The 27,665-nt window shown below is 37.3% G+C and overlaps 1 protein-coding gene across 2 annotated transcripts; it reads left to right on the top strand.

The window, feature by feature from the left end:
- The first annotated feature begins 202 nt into the window (after positions 1 to 202).
- On the top strand, positions 203 to 25,859 carry LOC129271167 (amiloride-sensitive sodium channel subunit alpha-like). 2 transcript variants are annotated; one of them, XM_054908537.2, is made up of 14 exons: positions 203 to 432; positions 5,072 to 5,274; positions 8,658 to 8,831; positions 10,095 to 10,184; positions 11,207 to 11,347; positions 16,304 to 16,466; positions 17,836 to 17,951; positions 18,361 to 18,524; positions 22,184 to 22,391; positions 22,885 to 22,957; positions 23,551 to 23,608; positions 24,423 to 24,496; positions 25,028 to 25,103; positions 25,381 to 25,859. In XM_054908537.2, exons 1-14 carry the CDS (start codon positions 344 to 346, stop codon positions 25,729 to 25,731), a joined length of 1,980 nt encoding a protein of 659 aa, XP_054764512.2. In that variant the 5' UTR covers positions 203 to 343; the 3' UTR covers positions 25,732 to 25,859. The 2 variants fall into 2 exon arrangements, with proteins under 2 accessions (XP_054764512.2, XP_063962793.1); XM_064106723.1 differs by having other exon boundaries at positions 232 to 432; positions 11,183 to 11,347.
- Positions 25,860 to 27,665: the final 1,806 nt, after the last annotated feature.

The following is a 27,665-nucleotide window of genomic DNA, read 5'->3' as shown; positions in this document are numbered from 1 at the left end:
TGTACGTAACTAAAGGTTGATCGGAACAATCGTAACTCTTTGTAAGACGGGTCCCTGATGGGTTTTTTTAATGACGTCGTATTAAATGCTATCACATTCCCTAATGAGAGTGAATGACTTATAATTAAAAACCAGCAAGATAATCCCTTCATCATTTATATGCGAACTGAAAGTGTTTGCGAAATGGTCCTCCAACAATAGCTGTTTGACAATAGTGTCTGAGCTAAGTGATATTGGGAAGCTGCCATTATGTGGTTGTGTTTTAGGTCCACGCATTAACAAAAGAGAACTCGGTCAGACGGTACAAAATTATCAATCGTTCTCTTGGATAGTTTCGGTGAACATGGGATCAAAAAGCAAGGAAAATTTATTCCCAATGGAAGGGCTGGAAGCCCAGGATATAATCGTGGATGACAAGAGATGCAAGAAGAGGTATGTAGGCCTGTGCTCGTTGCTTCCCCGATTGCTTCCTTGCAGTTGAACTTTTTCTTATTAGGGTCAGCATGTTTGACCTAGGGAGAGTTTCATCAACAATATTGTCAGACAAGCTGTCAGATCATTTGACATCTCTCCTTGACTTTGATTGACCGAGTTTCTATTTCACGATGGTAACTGTCGGATAAAAAAAAAGTTAGTAAGAATGATAAATAATCATCTAAATACAATCTTTTTATGTTATTTTTTAATATCATTGCATTATACTATATAGCTGCGATATCACAGTCAACGTTTATTACGTTTGGATTTTTATTTCTTTCATTTATGTTTTTTGTATGTGACATGTGTATACTATCGTGTTGATATTCTTAACGGTTGTTTTGAAACAAAGTTCTGAGTGATATGAGAATGAGAGTCACATTCATTTACTTTATATTGTTAAGAAATGTCCATTTCGACGGTTGTTGTTTACTATTTTCTCTTGGATGCCTGAGTTTACGACTGTTGTCTTCTTTTTTTTTGCGATCGCACCTCACGTATAGGTTGCGTGAAACTCCGAGTTGCAATTAAATTTGATGAACCTCCAGTCAACCTTGTGAAATTGTATTTATTATTCAAAGCTCTTCCTGTGAAGGACATCGATCACTCTATACAAGGATAGAATTCCCGAAGTATGTATATATATATATATATATATATATATATATTTATACAAATGTGTGAAATTATACATGAACAACAGCTTTGGCAACTCTTTTATTTAAATATTTTGTGAAGAAATGGATGAAGAGAACAATGGTAGGCGTAGCTTAAATCAGGGTTCCCCAGAGCTATCTGCCCTTTGGAAAAATTGGTGATGCCGAAAATATGTCGGCAATGTTCAAAGCTGGGGGCCCGGGTTTGATTCCCGGCAGACAGGGACCTGGGAACGATTTTTTCAGTGGGGGTGCTGAAATCTCTCCTCAGAGGTGGGGGGCAGACACAATTGACTTTTCCATAATTACACACACACACATATATACATATATAAAAATGAAGGTCCTGCGTCGGTTGTGGTAATATAAAGCAAAATACAAGGTGAATAAAACAACCGTAGATAGAAAAGTTGATCAAATTTTCGCCCATAGGGCTTCATCAGGAAATCAATCATCAGGAAATACATATATATATATACATACATATATATGACAGCCACTTCTTAGCTTCTTCTTATAGAAGAACATAAATAATTAGATAATTCAAGCGCGAAGCGCGAGCTATTTTTTGTGGAAATTTCATGTATTTTGTCCTGAAAATTGAAAATTCTGAGCAATGTTTGTGGTCCAAGATGCGTATGTAACAAATAATAATTGTGAGCGCGATCAACGCGAGCAGATATTTTTTATATACGCTCTGGCCTGATCGAAAGGGACGTTTTATAAGGACTGTTTGCAGTTACCCATGAAGACGATACATATATTAACAATCAAATAATGCGAGCGCGAAGCGCGAGCTGAAAATTTTGACATTCCGACCTAAATACTTGACATTCTAAGCACGTTTTTTAATTATGAACAGGATAGGTATATATACAATTGATGCGAGCGCGAAGCGCGAGCGGAAACAAAATTGAGATTTCAGACCAAAAAAAAACCGAGAGATTCTAAGTACTTTTCTTGATGAGGATAGGTATAAAACTATACAATTGATGCGAGTGCAAAGCGCGAGCGGAAATAAAAATGAGATTTCAAACCTAAAAACGAGACATCTTAATATGCACTTTTCTAATCATGAACAGGATAGGTATATAATTATACAATTGATGCGAGCGGAAAGCGCGAGCGGAAACAAAATTGAGATTTTGGACCTGAAAACGGGACATTCTATTCATGTTTTGTAAATCAAGAAAATGATGGGTAATTGGATATATTATTAAATTAATAATGTGAGCGCGAAGCGCGAGCAGAAATTTTTTGATATTTTGTTCTGAAACTCCACACTGAATGTAAAATGGTTTGAACAGATAAAGAAAATTCAGACGAACATAAGAATACAGATTTGATCAAAATCAGACAAGGAATATCACAGTTATTGCATTTTAAAGATTAGCATTATTCCCCACTTGTTCTTTTGTGTTTTATTATATGAAATGAGGTTTATTCAATATTTTCCTGTCAAGAACCAAAACAGTTGAATTGACAATTGATTTAGTCCATTAGATATTTTTTGCTGCAACTTATTTCATTATAAGGGAGACATATCATTCATTCTGGTTTGAAAAAACATGAAACAACTTTGATTCCACAAGGAACAGCTAGGATAGTGGGGATGTGACAGCAGCAGCCCACCTATCAAATATTCATGACGACATGCGTATCACCATTTTCATAAAATATTGCTTAACTTTATAATTAAATAACTTAACTAATCTTTATCAGATTTTGAAAAAAAATATTAATTTTGATAAAATGTATTTGATATAAATATTTTCAGCCCGGAGTACCCCCTCAAATCAAGTTGCGTATCTGAATAAACATGCGTGCGCGTGTTTAGAGTTAGACCTAGTATCTGGGCAATCTAAATACATTTTTTATTATAAAAATCAATAATGCGAGCGCGAAGCGCGAGCAGAAAATATTTGATATATCCGATCTGAAAAAGGGTGAATTTAAACACTTTTTCAAGTAATGTGTCGGAAAATTCTGAAGTGGGGGGGGGGGGTCTTCTAAACGTCGTTTATTTTCATTACATTTCTGTCATTTATCATACCTACCACTAGATTTCTAGGAGGTGCGCTGCCTATGGAAAATAACACACGCAGCACCACTGATCTCTCCCCTCTTAGTGGAGAGATCAGTGCGCAGCACCACCAAATTTTGGGGGTGCTTCATCCCCAGCACCCCTGCTTTCCAGCCCGTAGGGCCAAGGGGCAGGGCGAAAAAGACTGTGAAATTTGATTTCTATTGTCTGACTTGTAATTTTTGTATACAATACACGGGCGGCCGGGCGCGCGCTCACTTGATTCGACATAAAACCTGGAAGTTTCAAGTCCAACCACCCCATGTCCCTCCCTGCTATCGAAGAGTGTTCTCAAACTACGGCCCGCGGGCCGGATCCGGCCCCTGGAGCTTCTCAATCCGGCCCGCGAGACTCTGCTGGGTTTTTTTTAATCACTTTTAAGTCACAATATGTTAACATAGCTCAATATGATTACATTGTGTATCCATGTAGACCTAACCGTAATAAAAGTAATGGCAGTCAAATTAATTTGACTTTTAAACAAAGTTTAGTGGAGTCTTTTCTGTATGTTCGATCTACTTTCTTATTAGATTACCAGCGCTTTTCTCACCATGTTTGGATCTATATACATACAGGTGCTAAAGTGCATTTTCCACAATGAAAATTTTACCGAAGTACCTTGACAGGGGCTGAGGAACGGTTTTCAAAGGGGGGGGGGGGGCTGCGTGCAAAAAATCACAATCATATGGACATTTTTACGTTTTTGTATATGGTTTTGGAAAAAAGTGGGGGGCTGAAGCCCCCCCCCCCCGCTTCTGCGGCCCCTGCTTGACCAGCGCCTTCGTCTGGCAATTACACATTTTGTGCCAAGGTTCAAGCAACTTGTTGGTGACAGACTGTCACTTTTCCCATATTGAAAGTGACTAGGAGACTAGCTGACATCCTTGTTAGTGTCTACAACAGACATGCTCTATTATTCATTCTACTTTGACTACAAAAAATATTGATACTTCAAGACATTATCTGTCTCCCCCAATACCAGGTATGTATAGGTACAATCTAGATTCCTTTTAACAAAGTACTACAATTTTGTTATCATTAATATTGACTCTCGCTGTATTTTGCAATCTTTTCTAATTTTGCCTGCGTTCCATATGAAACTGTTATAAATTTGTTGGATTAAATGCTCCCAAAATAAGGGCAAGATTGCACAAGAGAGCATCTACGCGACCCCGACCACAAGGGTCTTTGCGCTTCGCGCACATTTTTTCTAAGTATCCACTTCATCCTGGCCCTTCAGGTTTACTTGGAGTCTCATCTGGCCCTTCAAAGAAAAAGTTTGAGAACCCCTGGTGTATGGGTATCACGTATTGCGCGCGACCACGTCTGTATCGGAGTGCTGCCCCGCTGGAGCTTGATTGAGTCGCGTTATAGGAGGGATGTTATTGGAATATGTGAACGACTATGTAAATGATTTGCGATTGTCGGATGTGATAATTATGTACATTATCACATATTTTAAAAAATACAGGGGGAACCTCATTTTGTGGGGGTGCTGCCTATGGAAAATAATACACGCAGCACCCCCAGGATAATTTCTGGGGGTGCTTCAGCACCCCCAGCACCCCCGCTTCTCAGGTCCCTGCCGGCAGAGACATTTTTTCGGCATCACCAAATTTTCCAAAGGGCAGATAGCTCTGGGGAACCTTGATTTAAGCTACGCCTACCATTGTTCTCTTCATCCATTTCTTCACAATATATATATGTATATATATATGTATATATATATATGTATATATACATGTATATACATATAGGGCCTAATGTAGGCTTACACATATTCAAGAACGCATTTTTTTATTCATCACTTCCAATCACATCTGTTGTGTTAATTTTCATGTTCATTCCCATGCAGTAAAGATAAGGAGGTACGACCGAATAATGGAGACCATCGTGAAGGTCATGCCCCTTATCGATCCGTCAGAACACTTTTGAAATACTTCGTGAATACTACCACTTTCCACGGCCTCCCGCAAATTTTTGGAGCCCCTTACTTCCTCGAGAGGGTCTTTTGGTTGGCGGCGTTCCTCACATGCCTAGGCGTCTTTACACATCAAGGTAATTGCGAGTTTTCGCTAATACCAAGTTCCCACTGTCACGAATTGCGCCACGATTCAAATGGCGTGCTTAATCTTGGAGCAATCGTAGTTATTTTAAGATCGTATATCAGATCATATCAGATCAGTCATGGCAATCGTATTGATCGTAGAAAATTTTCGCGATCAGTTATACGAAAGGCCAATCGTGGCTTTCGTAAAGGATCGCATGACAGCTGGAACGAGGTATTATCGATATACCAGACTATGGCAAACACTTTCAACATTATTTTATTCTTATCTCTTGATATAAAAAAAATGAATTGAATTAATATGAACTTTTGATATCAAGAATTCAATTCTTGATGTTAAACATAGAATTCTTGATATTAAGAAATAAGACTCAATGCTTAAAAGCCTTGCCATAGGCTCGCGTCGCTGAAAGGCTCGTACGTCTCTCGAGACGTCTCTGAACTCGCTATAAAGGAGTTTCATTACTTTGATTCCATTTTATTGGAACGAATTCCACATTCTCATCATGAAAAATAGTCAGAAGGTTTGTAAAAGGTACTTTCTAAAAGACGATACAACTTTTTTGCTAAATTTCACGGTTGAATAAACACAAGTCCAAATTTGCTATAATTGTATTTTTTTCACATTTCTATCAATAAAAATGATAGAATATGATGACAGTTATTTTGGGGAAGAGTATCTTCAACAATATTCATCGTTTCACGGTTCAATGAACATTTACTGAAAACAAAAAATACGATTTTCAAATATCATAGGCATGTATTGTTTCATTTTGGTAACTGAAAATGATCTTTTCTCAACTTTTTCGTTATGTTCATGACCAATTAACATGCTTCAATGATTCAAAGGCGTTTGATTAAACATTCACGCTTGAATGAACATGTGGGAGGTGATTAGCTCTTTTTTACGTTTTTGGAAAAAATGCAATTTGTAACTTTGGATATCTGTCACAAACCTCCTTGCATAGTTCATTTGATTTGATTTTTATGAAAATTCCGATGTTTAATGCATCAGTGAGCACACAATATTCGAAAATTATGCAAATGAGAAGAAAGTTCAAGGCCTTGGCCCCACTCTGTGCCGTATCGAATGGTTATTTTGGTGTGCGCGCCTTTTGGAAAGTGTTATTCTGAAGCCATGTGCGAAGTTTAATGAAATAACTGTTGGCAGAAGTAACAAAAATCGTCCATGAAACAAACCCTCATTTCATATTTGTTAAAATGTCGACTTCCTCTCTCATAGACTTGTGTACATTATGGGTGCATATGTTTAAGAATAAGTAGCCCCTTATTCAATAGGGTGGAACTTTTTTTCAAGGCTGTCTTTACCAATGTAATTTGGCAGTAATGTTTATCAATCTATGGTTAGAATTCTGTGTAAAAATCAGATCGATTTGTTTATTTATGGATGAGTGAGCACGCATCAAAGAGGGAAAATTTGTATTTTCAATGTCACAGACTCATTATAAAGGGTAATAAGGTGAATATTGGGGGCAAATTCGGTTTCAAATGTGACTTTAATAGCTGTTGTTTTTATCATCCATCATTTCTATCACCACACACTTTCCGAACTTTAAACATTTTCATGGTTGAGCGAGCACATTCGAAAACTTAAGAATGAATACTCTTTATACTGCATAAATGTATTCTTTTCATAATAATTTCTCATGATCAATTTAATTTATGGACAAATCAGTGGTGGATCCAGAATCTTAAAATGAGGGAGGGGGCTAATCGGGGGAGACACCAACATTTTCAAATTATAACATGATCTAACAAGTTGTAGAGGATACTACCATAATCCCCTATGAGGATACGTCACAATACAGGGGCCGCGGAACGGTTGTCAAAGTGGGGGGGGGGGGCTGACCATGCAAAAAATCACAATCGTATGGTCATTTCTACATTTTTGTACATGCTTTTGGAAAAAAAAGTGGGGGGGGGGCTAAAGCCCCCCCCTTTCTCTCCCCGCTTCCGCGGCCCCTGCAATACATTGTGCTCACTCAACCATGAACATACGATATCAAAACTGTGTGTGGAGTGGCTAAATGATGGATAGTAAAACAGCATAACACCATAAAATTCACCTAAAAACAACTTTTGCCCAAATTTGTATTAGCACAATCTGAAAATCGACTCTTGTGACTTTCAAAAATGGTCATTTTTAATTCAATCTTTAATTACTCATGCATGACTCAACCGATCAATCTCATTTTTCACCAGGAGTTGCTTAATGAGTGTAGAAAACCACCTGCGAAATATCATATCTCAAAAAAGTTCTGTTCAAAAGTTACAGCAATTTGATTTAGGGGGGACTTACTTTTTTTGTTGTGTATAGTTTGTCCAGAGCCCAGGAAGATCCTGCTCTTTCGATTTACCAATTTTCGACAAAGACTTATTGGTCGCTCTTTATTGGCATGAAAGGCATTTGACCATAGACTTGCTATGTTCTTGAAAGCGTTCCTTATCATTATCAATTATCATCATCGTCATCATCATCTTTATCATTTTCCTTATCGTCATGGATGGTTATATTGTTGTAATCGCCACCACCACCACCACCACCTACACCACCTTCATTATCACAATCATTATCACCATTATTACCGTCACTATATCCTTAAAGAGATGGTCCAGGCTGGAAATATTTATATCTCAATAAAATAGTAAAATTCACAGAGCAAAATCCTGAAAATTTGATCAAAATCGGATAACAAATAACAAAGTTATTGAATTTTAAAGATTTGCATTATTCCGGTGAATCAGTTCTAGGCATGTCTTTGTGAATATTCATTAGGTGGGCTGATGATGTCATATCCCCACTTGTCCTTTTGTATTTTATTATATGAGATTATGTTTATTAAACAATTTTCAACCAAGAACTAAGACAATTGGATTGACAACTGATTAGGTGCATTAGTTATTTATTGACGCAACTTATTTCATTACAAAAAAAATCAAACATTTATGATTTCATCTAATAACATAAGAAAAAGGAAAGTGGAGATGTGACATCATCAGCCTACCTAATGAATATTCATGACGAAGTGCATACAACTGTTTTCACAAATTATTCATAAACTTTAAAATTCAATAACTTTGTTATTTGTTATCCGATTTTGATAAAATTTTCAGCATTTTGCTCTGTGAATTTTATTACTCTATTTATTTGGATATAAATATTTTCAGCCCGGATCATCCCTTTAAGCATCGTAGTCGTCATTATCATTCACAATTCATATTCATTACCATTTTTATTACCACTTTCAATATCGTAATCGGTGATCATTACTGTTGTCATCGCCATCATCATTCATCATCGTCGTCATCGTGTTATACCTAATCATATCTATTATCATCGGTATTACCATAGGAACAGTTATCGTCTATGACTTCATCTCCTACCCCTACTCAACTCGAACCGACATCATCACCGAATCCTCCCTGGACTTCCCCGCCGTTACCATTTGTAATGCCAACATGATGAGGCGATCGAAGCTCGTCGATACTAGGTTCGAAGACCTGGTTGAACTCGACGGTGATACAGGTAGGTTACACCGAATGTTGATATGCTGTAGTCACACCTCGTTGGGGTATTTTTTTAATGTCATCATAAATTTGAAAGTTATAGCTCTTGAAACTTGGACACAAACATGGCAAAGGTAATCCATTATATTATCACTGATCGTCTTACATGAGCTTCACGTCACAGTAAGGATTGAGGTAAAAGGTCATGTAGGGTCAATGAACTTATCAACACTGAAATCTTAACCAGTTTTTGAAATGTTGTCATAACTTTGAAAGAAAATGGATGTATTGCATGAAACTTGACCATAGGGGTGATCGTTTAACACGAGTATCAGTTCACATGATCGAGGCCAAATGAAGGGTCAATGAAGTTAGTATTGACTTATCATATAAATAGTGTTTGTATGAATAATAATTCATCTTAGTTGTGTTCATTGTCAGCACTACTGATATATGCAGGCGAGACTGCCAGATGCGTTAAACTTGTTTTATAATATTCAGATTTTAAAAACATTATAATTATGTAAACGCCATTTCTTTACCGTTTCCTTATTACGCATCTTGCATTTAATTTTTTGGGGCAATCGCCCATTAAACGGATGATCCAACGATTAACCTAAAGTTCGAATACTTCTAAGGTTCGATATTCCGAAGATTGAATCATCCGAAAACGAAATAAGGTTCGTTTTTTCGCAAGTATTCATATATATTTTTTTATTAAAAAAAAAATCGATAGTCTGAAAATGAAGTAAGGTTTGTCTAGTATGATTTTTGTTTTTCGTATGGACCTTATTATTTCTGTACTATCGAACCTTCAGAATAACGAACCTACCGAACAATGTCATTATAATGACATTGTTCGGTCGGGTCTTGGGTAGGAAACTTTCAGATGTAACATGGGTCTAGGACTTGGTCAAGGTTCTTTTTTGAGTGTTCAAGAGTTGATGCAGGTGATGAAAACATGCACCAGATTCATGAAAATCAATGATTGTTTCTGAAAAAGTTGATAGACCTGATGCATCAACAGAAGCAGTAATGTGCAGGGTGCTACATAACTTTTGAGAAGCATATTATAATATTCGGATTATAACCCCCTTTTTTTTCCTTTCGGATTGACAAACATTTTGGAATATGCAACTCGCGTTTTTAACATTGATATTATTAATATTCGAAAGAACACCTTTGGAATATGTGTACACCCACTAGACATCTCACATGTTTAGTATAGGTTCAGTTTGAATCATTATTAATCCTTTCAATTTCCCCCAACCATTATAATCAGGCGAAACCGATGATTATTCTTTTTGGTTCGATGACTCCTTCTTCAACGGACTCGAGGAATCATCTTCATCTAGCATGTCTAACAAATCAGGTATTTATCTATATAAAACTCTGACATACAGATGGGGGGCTTGGATACAGCACTTTGTCTCCCCACCCCCACCCCCCAAAAAAAAATATAAAGAAAGTGCCGCCAATAGAATAGACACCCTTCGCCCCCTCCCAATTCGATCCACCTTCTGGCCTACAAAATAATATCGTAACATGATTGAGAACATTCATGACATTTTTTTTCAGGTAGAGGGTTCAAAACATGGGATTGTCGTGTGCAGGGAGATGGAATTAAGTTTTGGTTCCATGCGCTCCGGCGACAATTGCTTCAATTGAAAATCTGAACGTAAACAGAACATAAAACTCATCCTACAAAACTGATTAAACCAATTAAGCCCCAATCCTCATCTTTTTATTATTCTGAACCAAAAACTCTACTACAATCCTATAACTCTAATCCTGTGCCATCTGGGATATTAAGACCGGGGAAGTTGTCGCAAAAGCAAATGTCATGTTACCAAAGTTTTATACCTCCGGCGCATAGCACCAAAGCTTTGAAAGATGGGAAGGGTTTGTGGACTGGTATCCATCAGGGGCGGATCCAGGATTTTCGATTTTCCAAAAGGGGGGACCAATTTTTCGGAGGAAAATTTTGACAAGCTCCCCCCCCTAAAAAAAAAACAAGTTTTCAAAGACAAATTAATGATATTTGGTACCCGAAAAAATTTGACAAGCAAAAAAAAAAAGAAGAGTAATTCCCTCCTGAAGCGCGGAATCTAAATTCATAAACCAAGCTAAAAGAAAGAGATGGCGTCTCGTTTAAGTTTTTAATCTTTGGATGTGAGAAGGAAAAAGTTAGCCGCATCTTTTCCCTTTTCTTTTCCCCGCTTATCCCATATGATCTTACAATGTATAGTAAAAATCCACAATTTTTTATAGAGAGCAGGTATTATATATAAATATATCTTTACCTGTATAATTATGATTAATATAGAATTGTAAATCTCAATCACAAATTTCTGTTTCACTAATATGGAGCTTCTGATTCGATGTTCACTCCAGAAAGCAGTTCTTCGAGCAGTGATACAGGGGCTTCTCAACCTGAATCTACAGATCTTGAGGATATATTCAGCTTCTTTGAAAGCGACTGGGATGATAGTTCATTTGATTTCAGCTTCTATGATGCGTGGAACGGAATATCAGGTAAGGATGAATACAGGAATGTAGTGATAAGTACAATAATGTGAAATGACTTACGAAGGAATAATAAAGGATAAGTACAGGAATGTAGCCAATGATATGTATAAGAATGTGTAAAGGAATGTGGACTGATAAGTATAAGAATGTGGAAGGAAATGTGTAACTAAGTACAAGAGTGTGGAAGGATAATTAAGGGAATGAGGAAAGATAAGTACAGGAATGAGGAAGGTTAAGTACAAGAATGTGAAAGATAAATGCATGAATGTGGAAGGACAAGTACAAGAATGAAAGATAAGTAAAAGTTTGAGCAAAGATAAGTACGAGAATGTGGAAGGATGAGCAAAAGAATGAGGAAGGATCGGCAGGAATGTGGAAGGATAAGTAAATGTATAGGAATGAGGAAGGATAAATCAAGGAATGGGGAAAGATAAGTGCAGAATAGTGGAAGGATAAGGAAAGTAACGTGGAAGGATAATTATAGTAATTTGGAGGATGAATATAAGAATAATGCTCTCTATTAATCCTTAATTCTCAGACACATTCATGCAGGTGGATGTTGCACCACAAATTGTCGCCCCTGCACAAATTGTCGCCTCGTGACAATTTGTGCTGCACGTGCCGGTCTCAGTTTTTAAGCATATTGTGCCAATTTGGGTCGGCAAAGAGAAATCTTGAACCACAAATTTTCGCCCATTACACAAATTGTCTTCAACACCAGTCTGGTGTGGAGTGTATGTGCGTACTGGGGCCCGTTTCATAAAGGACTTGCAACTGTTGTTACTTTGCCAAAATGGCAACTACCATGGTAACTGGGCTCAGCAGCCAATCAAAAGCAAGGTTTCATGGTAGTTGCCATAATGGCAAAGTTACAACAGTTGCAAGTCCTTTATGAAACGGGGCCCAGGGCGTGTGTGTCGTTGTTCCTGGTAAGGTTGTGGGCGTAATTGTTTTAGAGGTGAGTGTTGTGTTTGTGTGTGTGTGTGTGTGTATGTATGTATTAAATTATTATCATTTTTCTTTGGGGGGGGGGGAGGGTACATAGGCGGATCCAGCTTTTGGCGAAAGGGGGGGGGGCGCACTGCCGAGCGGCGCACATATTTTTTGCACTTCATCGGCGCCATAAAAGAAAATGTTGAAAAAGTGGTAAAGTCTGACCTTGTCAAATGCTCTTTTCAAAACGTAGGATTTCCAGTCATGCCATTTTGCATGACCACACGCAGATAATATTTCCGGGGGGGGGGGGGCAAGACTCGAAAATTTGGTGCACATCTCACATTTGCACATTTTTCATAGTTTTCATGAAATGTTAAGGAAAAAATTGTTTTTCACAACAGCAGATCGCGAATGTGCCCCCCCTTCCCCCTTGCTGCGTACGACCATTCCCTGAAGTCCACTTAAACATATCTCATTAGGGAGGAGAGACCTGCGGGTCACAGTTCTGTGTGCGCGCCCTTGTAGGCGACCCAGATTGGCTGGCTCCTCCAATGCGCCTTTGAATGTCTTTGACAGATATATGGCGCTATACAAATGCTGTGCATCATCATCATCATCATCATCATTATAACAGAAAATATACATCAATTTAAACATATAATCTAAAACATATATAGAGAGAGATTAAAAAACTTATTAAAGAAAGAAACAAGCAAAAAGTAACACAAATTATGCATGTTATGTGCGATTTCAAAATCTCGTGTATTAACCATTTTATTGCGATGAGGCCAATACTTTTGTATATTAATAGAGATACAAGTTTTTTTTTACTATATGTATATATGTATATATATATATATATATATATATATATACACAGGGGCGTCGATCCTTTTTTTAAGATTTGGGGGGCAAAATCATGAATCAACTTTCCAAAGGCGCTCGATATCACACAAAACAAACAAACTCACACAAACACACACACACATATGCATATATATATATATATATATATTTATATGACTCATGAGATAGAAACACATATCTCACCAACAAATTAATGCGAGCGCGAAGCGCGAGCTGAAATTTTTTAGTATACAGACCTGAAAACAGGAAAAAGGTGCCTGTTTAGGACTGTTTGTAGTAACTCATGAGGAGGATACATATCTCACTACACAGATAATGCGAGTGCCGAGGGCGAGCTGAAATTTCTTTATATTCTGACCAGAAAGCTTGATATTCTATGCATTTTTGGTACCAATGATTAAGATGGGTAAAATTTTGATATTTCGATCTGAAAAAATGACAGTTTAATGGACGTTTGTAATAAAGAACAAGATTATATCCAGCAAAAGATTATTGCAAATCGAAGCGGGAGTTCTTTTGACGTTTAGAACTGAAAACGGGACATTCTATTCGCCTATTTAATCATGAAAAGTATGGGGTTTTGCTCCAGATGCGAGCGCGAAGCTTGAGCTGGAAATTTTTATATTCCAATCTGAGAAGCGGATAATGTAAGCACGATTTTAGATAAAGAACGAGTTGTGTAGCTCAATCTCAATATACGACTGGTTGCGTAATTATACACTCCCGGTACGAGCAACGGGTTTTAGCAAATTTTGGGCTAAAATATCGAATCATCTTCATAAAACACTATAGTAGCTGTCTTAAACTAAAGGCCATAGAGGTGGCACAATGTGGAATGTGTAAAGAAGAAAAGTGACTGACCTTCTTTTTATCAAAGCATTGGAAAATAAGATCAAAATTAAAGGATTTGCTCTACGCTTTTGTATGATTCTGGGATTTTTTTTAATAAATTAAAGATTTCATGACATCTGTCATTCTGTGGGCAACTGCCCCGCCCCAGTTCACTCTGTAAGGGCATGCGATAAGCTTTGTTATGACCATTCAACAATAAAATGTATAACCAGGTGCCGCTGATCAGTCTTGACCGGCGCCGATCTAGATTTGGTTGGCAATAGGCCCTTCTTCATTATTCTACCGGCGCCTATTTATTGGAACCAGGGGACGCTGATTATTCTTGACCGGCGCCGATTTAAATTTAGGTGGCGCCGGTTAAGACAAAGGCAGCGCCGATTTGTCTTGACCGGCGCCGATTTAGAACAAGTAGTGCTGATTATTTTTACCGACGTCACGTAAGATTCAGGCAGCGGCAATTCATAATTGACTGGCGCCGATTTAGAACCAGGTGGCGCCGATTATTCTTGACTGGCGCCGATTTTTAACCAGGTGGTGCTGATTATTCTTGTCCGGCGCCGATTTAGATTTAGGTGGAGCTGATTATTCTTGATCGGCGCCGGTTAAGACTCAGGCAGTGCCGATTTATAACCAGATGGCGCTGATTATTCTTGTCCGGCCCCGATTTAGATTTAGGTGGCGCTGATTATCCTTGATCGGCGCCGGTTAAGAACTCAGGCAGCGTCGATTTTTCTTTACCGGCGCCGATTATTTTTATCTGGTGCCGATTTAGATTTAGGTGGCGCAGATTATCCTTGATTGGCGCCGGTTAAGACTCTGGCAGTGCCGATTTTTCTCGACTGGCGCCGATTTATAACCAAATGGCGCTGATTATTCTTGTCCGGTGCCGATTTAGATTAAGGTGGCGCTGATTATTCTTGATTGGCGCCAGTTATATGCAGGCAGCGCACTGCTGATTATTTTTAACCGGCGAAGTTGTTGGGAAAAGGGTAGTTAAAAGAAAAGATAAGGAAGATGATATGATTGTGCTTTGCTGGGGGATAGTCTTTCCTTACTGTTGCTAATATTATTCAGTGTATAATTTTTCAAGCTGCGCATTTTTTTTTCTTTCCTTTATTTTTATTTTTTCAAGCAGCGCCTTTTCTTTCTTTTACTTTTCTTTTATTTTTTTTTGAGCGGCGCCTTCGGCGCCGCTCAAATATTAGAAGGGGGGGGGGCGCGCCCTCTGCGCCACCCCCCTGGATCCGCCACTGAGTTATATGAACTTGGTCTAGCAGTAGCAGTTGGTCAAACTCTCTGATCGTCTAATACTATAAGAGCTAAACCCATTTGCTCTAGTAACAGTTTTGGTCTAACTTCCACTTGGTCTAATGTATAGGACTTGGTCGAATATAATTGCGGAATAGCCAAATGGTCTAATCGCCTTTTCGTCTGAATCCCAAATAAATATTTCGAGTATGTTACGGAATTGACTAAGTGGTGTTGGACCAATTAGATATTAGACCAAATAGAAATTAGACCAAATGGAAATTAGATGGAATGGTAAATATGCAAAATGACAATTAGACCAAAAGGTAAACTGGTTGTAGACGAAATGGAATTAGACCATGTATAGGATGAGGCCAAACGGCCATTAGTCAAATCGAGTTTAGACCAACTGGCAATTTACATTTGGGAAGGCTAATATTGAGAACGGCAGCAGAGTCCGTTGAAAATTCGGTTTTTATTCACATTCTCCGTTTGTCTAATAACACATGGGATTAACCCATTTGGTCTTATTTTTTGCAATTGGTCTAATAATAATTGGTCTAATTCTCATTTGGTCTAATGACCAATTCGTCTAATAGCCAAATGGTCTAATTGCATTTGCAACTCTACATGACCTATTTTGTTTGTTTGTTTGTTTGTTTGTTAAGTGAAATGGGGCGACAATTTGTGGTGTGCCCTTCTCCACAAATTATTGTCGCCTAAATGAGGCGACAATTTGTGCAGGGGCGACAATTTGTGGTGCAACAGGTGGACAAGAGTCTTTAGAAGTTTACTTTACTTTTACAATGTCATAATGAGAGAGCCAAGCAATAGTCTTTATTTCCGTATTTAATGATCCATTGAATGATAATTACAGTCAACACCGGTAATACAAACACTTAAAAAATATCCTATGTAAGCTTGACCTGCATATATTATTGGTCACTTTGGGGTCTTGTAAACCCCAATCCTGTTCCTAAATACATGTATAAAACAGCTAAAATCGGATTCTGAAGTTGAAGTAATTGTCTTGGTTTTTAAACTTTTGATTCAAAACAGGAGCAAATAACTGGAGAGCGATCTTTAATCAGTCTCAGTTACCCAATTTCTCTGATGTTCGAGCTCTCCTCAACCCTACGCGAGCCGAACTTGAAGAGTATGGACACCAGGCTGAAGATTTTATCCTTCAGTGTAGCTTTGATCAACGTCCTTGCAGCTACAGGTGATTAAAGGGAATGCTATCACCCTGATGTAACGTTGTTTCTATATATAGACAGCAGTAATTACGTATCTAAAAAAAACTTCGCTAGGAGGGGCAATTATAACTTTTGTCTCACCTGCATAGCAGAGTGAGACTATAGGCGCCGCTTTTCCGACGGCGGCGGCGTCAACACCAAATCTTAACCGAAGGTTAAGTTTTTGAAATGTCATCACAACTTAGAAAATATATAGACCTAGTTCATGAAACTTAAACATAAGGTTAATCAAGTATCACTGATAAACCAGCATGAGTTTCACGTCACATGACCAAGGTCAAAGGTCATTTAGGGTCAATGAAATTTGGCCGAATGGGGGTATCTGTTGAATTACCATTATAACTTTGAAATTTTATGGATCTGATTCATGAAACTTGGACATAATAGTAATCAAGTATCACTGAACATCCTGTGCAAGTTTCAGGTCACATGATTAAGGTCAAAGGTCATTTAGGGTCAATGAACTTTGGCCTAATTGGGGGTATTTGTAGAATTACCATCATAACTTTGAAAGTATATTGGTCTAGTTCATAAAACTTGGACATAAGAGTAATCAAGTATCACTGAACATCCTGTGCACATTTCAGGTCACATGACCAAGGTCAAAGGTCAATGAACTTTGGCCATAATGGGGGTATATGTTGAATAACCATCATAACTTTGAAAGTTTATGGATCTGACTCATGAAACTTGGACATAAGAGTAATCGAGTATCACTGAACATCTTGTATGAGTTTTAGGTCACATGTTCAAGGTCAAATGTCATGTAAGGTCAATGAACTTTGGCCATGTTGGGGGTATTTGTTGAATTACCATCATATCTCTGTAAGTGTATTGGTCTAGTTCATAAAACGTGGACATAAGAGTAACCAAGTATCACTGAACATCTTGTGCGAGTTATAGTAGTTTTCAAAGTCAGCACTGCTGCTATATTGAATCGCGTGATGCAGGTGAGACCGCCAGAGGCATTCCACTTGTTTACCACTAAAAAGTGTGGGGTCCAATTTCATTGCCATTTGGAAGCAACTATCAAAAATTGAAGGAAACTTAATTCTACATTTCTACTTCCACAGTGATGTTATGATTCTAATAGAATGTTCTTTAATGAGATACGATTTTTGCTGTCACGGAGTTTATTTTTTCTCAGGAAAAGACATTATTTTTATTTCCATTTTATTCTGATAGCCTACACCAAATATTTTAAAAAATAGAGAAGTTCAGAATGAGCACATTTGATGTGCCTCTGTTTTTTGTATACAGGCCCGGTATACAGGCCTGCAGCATGAGCACATGATAAGGGTATGAAGTTCTGTATGGTGTGTCTTTTTTCAACAGAAATTTTTCGAGGTTTGAACACAGTCAATATGGAAACTGTTTTACATTTAATGGGAAGATGTTGGAGGATTCAACCAAGACGACACTGAGGTCAGGCAGAACTGGGTCAAATTATGGTATGCGAATGATTATATTCTGAAGTTTTTATCTGTTCCCCCTGTTGGGTCAGACATATAACAGATCATGATTCATAATCATCAATATAATCATCATCATCACCATCATCACCATTACCACCTTCATCACCACCACCACCACCATCATCATCATCACCACCATCATCATCATCACCACCACCATTATATCACCATCATCATCATCATCATCATTAATTCATCCTCATATGTACCATCATCATGGTCACCAATCATAGTCGTCGTCATCATTATGATCATTATTATCACCATTATCATCATCACCACCACCACCACCAATGCCACTAATATATCATTAAATCCTTGTTACCATTAGTTTGGGATATCATTAGCAGTGGTGTTTGGTGATTTGCAATTCATATGCTTTCAGGATTGCAGTTAACTCTTTTCACGGAACAGCCTGAGAACATAGGGATCCTGACGGATGAATCAGGGATCAAGGTATCCATCCACGGTCAGACTGAACAACCATTCCCAGAGACCAACGGACTTACTGCATCTACTGGTCAGAAGACTATTATTGGCTTAAGGAAGGTAGGTGATATAGTCTGCAGGCACAGACCCTGATTGAAACTACAAATTCAAATTCTATTCAAATTTATTTAACTCTCTAGTAAAAATACATAACAGTATAACATCAGTCAAAAATTAACACAATAAAACAGTAAACATATTACAACATAAGTAGCAATACAAGAAACTAAGAAAGGATACATATCTAAAATTGCAAAGTGGGTTGCGGCCAGAAAGGAACTGCCCTTATGAATAGGCCGACCCAATTATTATCATAAAATATGATATTCTTAAGATAACAATTGTAAATAAGACAATTGAAAGAAGAACAAACACAAAAAACAAAGCAAGACAAAATAAAGAAAATATAAACCTGTACATAGGAACCGTTAAAAATGTCAATTCTATCCAACAGAAATTTACAATACCTATTTTCGAAAATATTTAATGATTTAGATTTTTTTTTCAGAAAGGAGGGAGTTCCATATAAATGGACCCTGGAAGATAATATATTTTTTTTTATAATAAAGTTGTGCGGACGCGTGGTTATTGAAAATTATCCATAAATCTTGTATTATACCCATGTACCTGATAATTGAATATTAGATATTTGGAAAGAGATATATATATAGATAAATATTCCAACTTGAAATAATTACATATCTTTAAAAGGTAACATTTCAAGGGAGTGAAAAATAGGGCCATTGTCAGACTGTGTGAAAGAAAAGCTGAATGATTCAAAATTCGTATTGCACGTTTTTTTTTAGTTGACGACCTTCTAACAAGTATGAAGATGCATTTCCCCACGCAATGATACAACAATACAAATATGGAATAACAATGGAGTTATATATAACTCTCAGAACTTTTTACGGGAGGATTTTAAAATCAAACATAACACCAACATTTTTTGCTAATTTATTGCACACTTCCCCAATATAATTTCTCTAAAATAATTTGTCATCCATAGTGACACCAAGAAATTTGACATTTGGTACTTGTTTAATATCATAACCATTTTTTCAATATTAATTTTGTCAAATTATTTTTGTAAAAACAACGAAATGTGTTTATTCTCGTTAATGGACAATTTATTTACTTTTAACCAATGCGTAATTAATTCAACTTCTCGATTAAAAACAACCTCAAGCACTGACATATTTTTTTGTGAGACATAAAAATGCTAGTGTCGTAAGCAAATTCAATACATTTTAAAAGATCAGAAGCCTTATAGAAATCATTTATGTACAATAAAACATCAGAGGGCCGAGTATTGAACCCCGCGGAATTCCGCATTTTGCAATATTACGATTAGACTTATCACTACCTATAGCTACAAATTATTTGCGATTACCTAAATAACTTTTGAAAAGATCCAATGTGATTCCTCTTATTCCACAAGAGTTTTAGTTTTAATAAAATAAAATGGTCGATCGTACCGAAAGCTATGCTCAGATCTATAAACAGGCCAATCATAATTTCTTCATCATCTATTGCACGAGTAACTTTCTGAATATAATCTACTAAAAGCAGAAGATGTGGGATATCCTGGTCTAAATCCATTTTGATTAGGGTTTAAAATGTTGCACTTTGTGATAAAATTTAACAATCGGTTATAGATAAATTTTTCTAATATTTTAGAAAAGATAGTAATGAGATAGGTCGATAATTAGACATCATTTCCCAGCACCCTTTTTATGAACTTTAATAACTCTGGCAATCTTTAGTTTACATGGAAATGATCCCAATTCAAAACACTTATTAAATATTGCACTTAATGGCTCACTGATCAAATGGATAATTTTTTTAATGACAGTCATTTCTATACCATCATAGCCTGGACCGTGTATTTTTCTCCAGACCGCGAACAATATTACTTATTTCAGTGCTTGTAATAGGTCTGAAATGTGCAGTTTGATTATTAATAGACAAATATGTAAAGTCAGGACCAGAACAAGAAGAAAAAGAACAATTTATATCATACCCAATATTTGAAAAGTACTCATTAAAATTTGTACACATATCATGACCATCACTTACTATTACATTATTGCACATAATAGTTGTGCATGGTATAATAACATTCCATGTTTTTTCATGTTTCCATAGTTCACCTTTAGTCGATTTATATAGTATTCTTTTTTTGCCAATTTGATCACATTTGTGATCTTATTTCTACATTTCTTGTTAACAACTTGTCTATATATAGTGAGTGGGATTTTCACGATATGAATAAAGTTTGTCTTTTTTTTATACAATTTAAGAATTGTTTTGAAAACCAAGGCTTATTTTTGACTTACTATCACGAAGAGGAAACGCAGTATTATAAGCATCTATAAATAAATTCATGAAATGATCATAACATAAGTTTACATTATCTACACTCTACACAAACTGGCCATTTGATCTGGAGTAATAAATACATAAAATACAATAAGTTGACATCGTTTATGATTATTTTCTGTTTAACAGTGACAGTTTCTGAAAGTAGAACACCATTATCAGAAATGCAGTATGCAGGAAAATGGTCACTGATATCAGTTAATATTACTCCACATTGAATATGCCAAGATGCATTAGTAACAATGTTATTTATTAAAGAAGCTGATTGGTCAGTGACCCGTGTGGGATATTGCACGATAGGAAACATAGAATATAACATCAAAGTATCTATAAAGTCATTGACAGTTTGCTTTTTTCCTGCACAAAGAAGATTGAGATTGAAGTCACCTAGTTAGTATAATTTTTTTTTCAGAATTAACCACATTAAATACATCTTGAATAGACAAAAAAAAACATCAATATCGGTACCGGGCGGTCGATAGACAACACCAACTATAAACAAGTCATTGATATAAATATTTGTTCTTATTTCAATAAAGATACTTTCCATAAAAGGTGTGATGATATCTAAATCTCAACGAAAATTAAAAGTGATGTCATTCCGTACAAAAACCCAACACCTCCACCTCGTTTGCCACTATTCCGGTTATTATCCATAGAATCATATTCATTCAGACTACACAATGATAAAGGAGATTTTATCAGCCAGCCAGGTTTCAGTAACTGCTACCACAGATGGCCTAAACTGTAGGCTAAAAAATCTAAAAATAAAGACATAGAATCAAAATTACAACATAAGCTTCTTGTGTTTTTGTGAATACATGAAAACAATTTTGTTGAGTCATCTTGATTATATTTTCGAGAATTATGCAAATTGAGTTCATCGGGTGTAAAATAAGATTGAGAGGGTTCATATGTATTAGTATGATCTGCTGGAGCAAGGTACTTTAAATGAATATCATCACACCTTATATATCCGGGAAAAAAAACAATTTTTTTGTATGAAAACGGTTACAATTTTCGCACGCTTGCTTCGCTCGATCGCAACTTAGGAAACATTTTGTCTCATACGCCATGTCTGGTCTCCCAATTTATTTTTTGGCTCAAAGAACTCTACTGCCTGTCATGAGCGCGTGAGTTTTGTGGTGGGGATGTAAGGGTACGTAATCGGCTAGTTTTACAGGAGTTTCGTGTTTATAAAGCTTAATAGATATATTTTTTGATTGATGTTTATTTTAAATATGGCTACCCCCTCCCCGAAGAGTTACATGACTGCATGGTTTTCATGTTCCCAGATCATGAATTTTGGGAGTAACTTTTTGTGTGTGTGTTTTCAGCTAAACATCACCCGGCTTGGAGGTCGGTACGGTGAACCATGTACAAGGGCAGGAGAAGGCACCAACTTCACATCCCAGACGTTCTCCTACACGGTAAACACCTGTCAGAAACAATGTCTTCAGGCTACCCTACGCCAGTCCTGTGGCTGCATCACTGACATCAGGTTTAGCAACTACACCCAATGCAGCGCTCTCGACTCAAAGCAAGGTAATGGGACTGTCAGTGGTGGATCTAGCTATTTGCTAAGAGGGGGGTTTGACCCCAACACGATGAGCTGTAATGCGTCCTACCCTTCCCACCCCCGTAGATCAGCCAAACGTTCTTGACTTAAAAATGACATATCTTTTTCTCAGTCTCCCAGATCCATTTTTTTTTATTTGCTCAATCCTTCCCTTTTCCATCTCTTTTCATCAGTTTTAATCGCCCTCCCCCGACACTTAAAGAAGTCATGGGGGGGGGGAAGATACTCGCCCCTTGCCCCGCCCTGGTCTGTCTCCATGGGATGTGGCACTAACCGTTTTAAAATGAGGACATGATTGGATAAATAATTTTAGATAATAAATTCATCCCTATCCCATCCTATCACTAAGAATAGACCATAAATGCAACACAATTATCATTGGCGCCAAGCCGAGTAGCTTTGACAGGGAATCGAAAGTTGTCCAATCTATAGTTACGATTTCTTTCCTTTTCAACGCAGAAAAATGCCGCCAACTTGTTGAATATCTCTACGATACTAGTACCCTGAAGTGTTCTTGCCCAATACCATGCAGGTAAGAATGTTTAAATTCAAATGACTTCGTTATTGTTTATGGTCACTTCCAGGGTCATGGGTTCGACCCAGAAACAGATAACCTTTAAGCTAGGGTTACACCAAAACCAAATTCTCCCGCGTAAATTCGGACCGATTTTTCCCGAATATAATACGGCTGATTCGGATGATTTGAGTGCACCATAGAGATATATATTAATATCTCTATGGGTTTCACTGATTTCGAATGTTCCCGATCCCTCCCGTTTTTTCTCGCATTCGCGGAGGGAGAACAGAATACTCCCGAAACCACCCGAATACGTGTATTCGGATGAATTTGCAGCTTATTCGGTTCGGGAGTATTTTGTTCTGATAGCATGGGGAACAGTTCTTCTTCACGAATATCTAATAGTAATGAGCCAATCCGAAGCTTTCCCGTAAATGCCGCGCAAGTGCTTGAATTGACCAAATTGCATTCTAAAACGGAAACTTTCTCATGCAGTCTATCCGCTCAATCTTACAAGAATTTATTTTATTTTGCGTCCCTTCGCCCTTACCTATAGACTAGAAATATCTCATAAGATTTATTTTTGTATTCTTTACTTGCTGTTATAGTGAGGAGTCATACAGGCGAACTGTATCATCATCGTTATGGCCATCAACAAGATATGAGGTAAAAACTATTTTAAATTGATTAAAAGAACTGCATTGTATTTTCTTGTCTGGCATAACATGCAGTTTCGGGAAGTAACGCTTCAGAGATGAATTCCAAAGTTTCTCTCCAAAGCAAGCAAAAATGCTTATTAATTTATACCCTTCACGTTTGTGTTCACAATCATTTCTCTTTCCAAACTCATGAACGACAACAACAAACAAAACTCGAAACAAAATAGTTGGGGGGAAATCTTGACGGGGGTTTGAAATTAATGTCACAGCACCATCGTAAAGAAGAAGAAGAAGAAAGGGAAAAAAATGATAAGAATAGATGAGGAATCTGGATGAGCGGGGGAGTAGAATCATTTCATTGACAAAAAGTTGACACTTTTTAACAATCTAAATCATGTAATTTGCAAAAAAAAAAAAAAATACATGTGGACTGTAGTTATATAGTGACCAATGAAATTCTGGATTTTGTTTGAATCTTCATGAAGAGTTATTTTTCCATCTTGAGGATTTGAATTAAAATCCTTTGAGATTGTAAAATCAATCTTTAGGATTCAAACCAAATCCAGATTTGATTGGCCCCTAACTACAGTCAACGGGGTTTATTTAACCATGGACCTATTGTAATAGGTCCATGATTTAACATCTGTGCAATTTAGAGTGTAGATTCTTGTTCCTCCTATCTGAACATCCTGTCGCCGCCCATGTTGTCCTTCCAATGGATGAATATTGGAAATTTATGAAGGTATAAGCTCACATCTTTATTTTCATCGGTAGGTTTCTTGTTTACAATAAGTATATTTTCATTCTTGTCACTTGCCAAGGAACATCTCGCCGAACAGCTCGTGAACATTAACAACAAGCTGGAGAGGATTCTCACAGATTCAAGGAAAACCAGGTAGATAAGCAGGGGCAGCGCCACAGAGGAAGGGCTGCCCCGTGATTTTTTTATTTGGTGAAAAAAGAGGAGAAAAAACAAAACTAAACTAAGGAGGAAAAAATGAAGAAATAATAAATAAATAACAATATTTAAAAGAGAGGTCTGGGTTATGTGACTCTACAAATAGGCGTCCGACTTTTAGATAGAGCTTCTTGCTTTTATATAGGTCGTATTGTTTTCCCACCCCCACTCACTATATTAAAAAAGAATCTTCTGGGGCCGCCCATGATGATTGGGTTAAAGAAAGAGAGATGTAATTGACTGGTTGTGCACGTGGGCGGGCAAATAATTACGTTTCTATTTTTTCGCGTCTAAGATGCAATAGTTTGTGTTCCCCTTTCTTATCTTTCGTGGGCTTTATCAGTTTAAAACTTCTGTTATTGTTTTTGTTATGACTTCTTGTTTGTTTATCTTTGTTATTCTTAAACGAAGCTGCTTGATTGAAAAAGAGAACCGATGTATTATTTGTAGGAATCTTTTCTCATTTAGGGAAAATGTTGTGAATCTGGTGGTCTTTTTCGAGGAACTTAACTACGAGCTAAATCTACAGCTACCCGTTTACACGGTAAGAACTTGAAAAGTACATGAATAAATTGATATAGAATTCATTTCAAGTCAGTCAGATGTAACCCATTTCAGTTTCTCCGCTTCCCACTCTGACTTTGTAAAGGTTTGCCAACAAAGGTTGTTTTTTAGTCAAATCATGGACCTATTAGTCCATGGTCAAATGAGACAGCTGGGTTTACCCTGATAAACAACCCTTCAAAGTTTATGGATAAGGACTTTAGATGGCAGCAGTGGGATCATCAATTCACGATCTTACTTTTTAATTTCGTTATCAGCTGGAGAGTCTTCTTGGGAACCTGGGAGGCCTCCTCGGACTCTACCTCGGGATATCCTTCATGTCAATGGGAGAGATCTTATTCCTATTTGCCGGCTTCCTGAATATCATCGGCAAGAATTTCCTCTGCAGGTCCTGCAGATCCAAGAAAGAATCCGAGCAAGCATACGATGATCGTGACTCGAATTCTCAATTCAATCAGTCTTCTCCTGATTACGACGAAGAGGTTCCTCGAGCTCAGTGGTATCGGAATTTGGTGGTGCTGGGTACATTGTTTGTGTTTTCATCAATGGTAGTCGTCGTCACACTCGTAGTCCTGTTCGATATCGGGCTCATCAAAGTGAATTTGTGATACTAAACATTAGCAGTAAACATCCATGTGATATATTGAATATTGTTAAATGTGAATTTATAATATTGTATCACCTTCCAAGATCAAGTATGAATAGATTTTGATATAAACCATCCCTGTTCATCAAATAGTGTTTAGATGTTGGTTACACTTCATAATTCCGAAGGTTCGTAATTCCGAAGGTTAGTTATTGCGAGGGTCCGTAATTCCGATACACGTAAATTGCCTATTCCTCGATGTTCGTTAATTCTGAAAAGAAAAAGGGTTTGTTTAGCCCAAACATTTGTGGCGATATTCCGAAGGTTCGTTAGTCCGAAAACGAAATAGGTTCGTTAATCCGAAGGCTCGTTCATCCGGAAACGAAATAATCAATGTGGCGATGCCGGGAAAACCGGAAGGGCAAGCGTGATGGAGGGGAGGGGTTACGGTAGAAACACCGTTGCTGTTCAATTGTTAGGAGGATGGGAAGGCAGGGGCGCGGCATTTCGGGGGCAACGCAAAAAAGGGGCAATTATGTGTCAAAATGGGCATTTTGGGGATATTTTCATCATGAGATTATCATCTGCGTGATGTCGTTGTGTGTTTTGTAGTATTTAAGTTGAGCAAAGCTTTTTTTGAAGTGATTCTGATCATTATTATTATATATTTTATGCTCTTTTAAGCTGTTTGGAAAAAAGTACGAATTTGAAGTTCTAAAAGTCGCTTTTTGGTCAATTATGGGGCTAATTAGGCCATACTGTTAAAAGGGCATCTCGCGCGAGATCTTGTGAGCGCTAATCGCAAGTTCAAACTTTTAGACATATCAACAAGAAATTAAAATTAAACATTTCGAGCATTTCTCGTAATAATGAAAAAGATGTGTTTGTAAATATAAGAATTAACGCGAGCGTGAATCGCGAGCTGAAAATTGATGATATTCCAACCTGAAAACTGAACATTCTGAGCATTTTTATAAATAAAAAAAAAGGGTGAATACCTTACTACAAAATAACTGAGGCGACCGCGAAGCGCGAGCAGAATTTTTTATTTTTTGATTTTCTTACCTGAAATGCATTATGCAGGGGCCGCGAAAGCGGGGGGGGGGGGGGCTGGGGGGCTTCAGCCCCCCCACTTTTTTCCAAAACCGTGTACAAAAACGTAAAAATTACCATATGATTGTGATTTTTGCATGGTCAGCCCCCCCACTTTGAAAACCGTTCCGCGGCCCCTGTTATGTTGTACTTCAAAAAGAGTATTTAATTTCGAAAAATGGCATATTTCATTTTGGGAAAAAAGGCATTCTTCCTACGTTGATTTTTTAATCACAACCAGCAGAAGCTGTTAAAAATGACACCCCTCCCCTAAAAAATCCCCTTATCTGGAGGTTATTCACATTTAACCAACACATAGTCCCAATATTCTTAATCCATTCTCTGAATCATGCAGCAATTGCTCAGAGAAAATAAAAAAGATGGTTGATCCAAGCGCCAATTCTTGATGCAATACATGCTTTGACCGGTTACACTTCGTATTTCCGAAGATTCGTAATTCCGAAGGTTCTTTATTCCGAAGGTTCGTAATTCCGAAACACGCAAATTGCCTATACCTCGATGTTCGTTAATCCGAAAACGTAAAAGGGTTAGTTAATCCGATCATTTGTGGCGTTATTCCGAAGGTTCGTTATTCCGAAGGTTCGATAATCCGAAAACGAAATAAAGTTCGTTGTTCCGAAGTTTCGTTGGTCCGAAAACGAAATAAGGTTGTTAATCATTTAGTTTCGGACTAACGAACCTTCGGAATTACGAACCTCATTTCTTTTTCGGATAAACGAACCTTCGGAACAACGAACCTTATTTCGTTTTCGGATTAACGAACCTTCGGAATTACAAACCTTCGGAAATACGAACCTTCGGAATTATGAATCTTCGGAATATCCGAACCTTCGGAATAACGAA

The sequence above is a fragment of the Lytechinus pictus genome, chromosome 11 (genome assembly GCF_037042905.1).
Source record: "Lytechinus pictus isolate F3 Inbred chromosome 11, Lp3.0, whole genome shotgun sequence".
Classification (NCBI taxonomy): Eukaryota; Metazoa; Echinodermata; class Echinoidea; order Temnopleuroida; family Toxopneustidae; genus Lytechinus; species Lytechinus pictus.
This window is presented reverse-complemented; position numbering and strand designations above follow the sequence as displayed.

Coding starts and splice junctions, on each gene's coding strand:
- LOC129271167 (XM_064106723.1), top strand. CDS start 344: ATGGGATCAAAAAGCAAGGAAAATTTATTCCCAATGGAAGGGCTGGAA. Junction 17,952..18,360: donor CAGAACTGGGTCAAATTATG/GTATGCGAATGA, acceptor ATATGCTTTCAG/GATTGCAGTTAACTCTTTTC. Junction 25,104..25,380: donor TACAGCTACCCGTTTACACG/GTAAGAACTTGA, acceptor TTTCGTTATCAG/CTGGAGAGTCTTCTTGGGAA.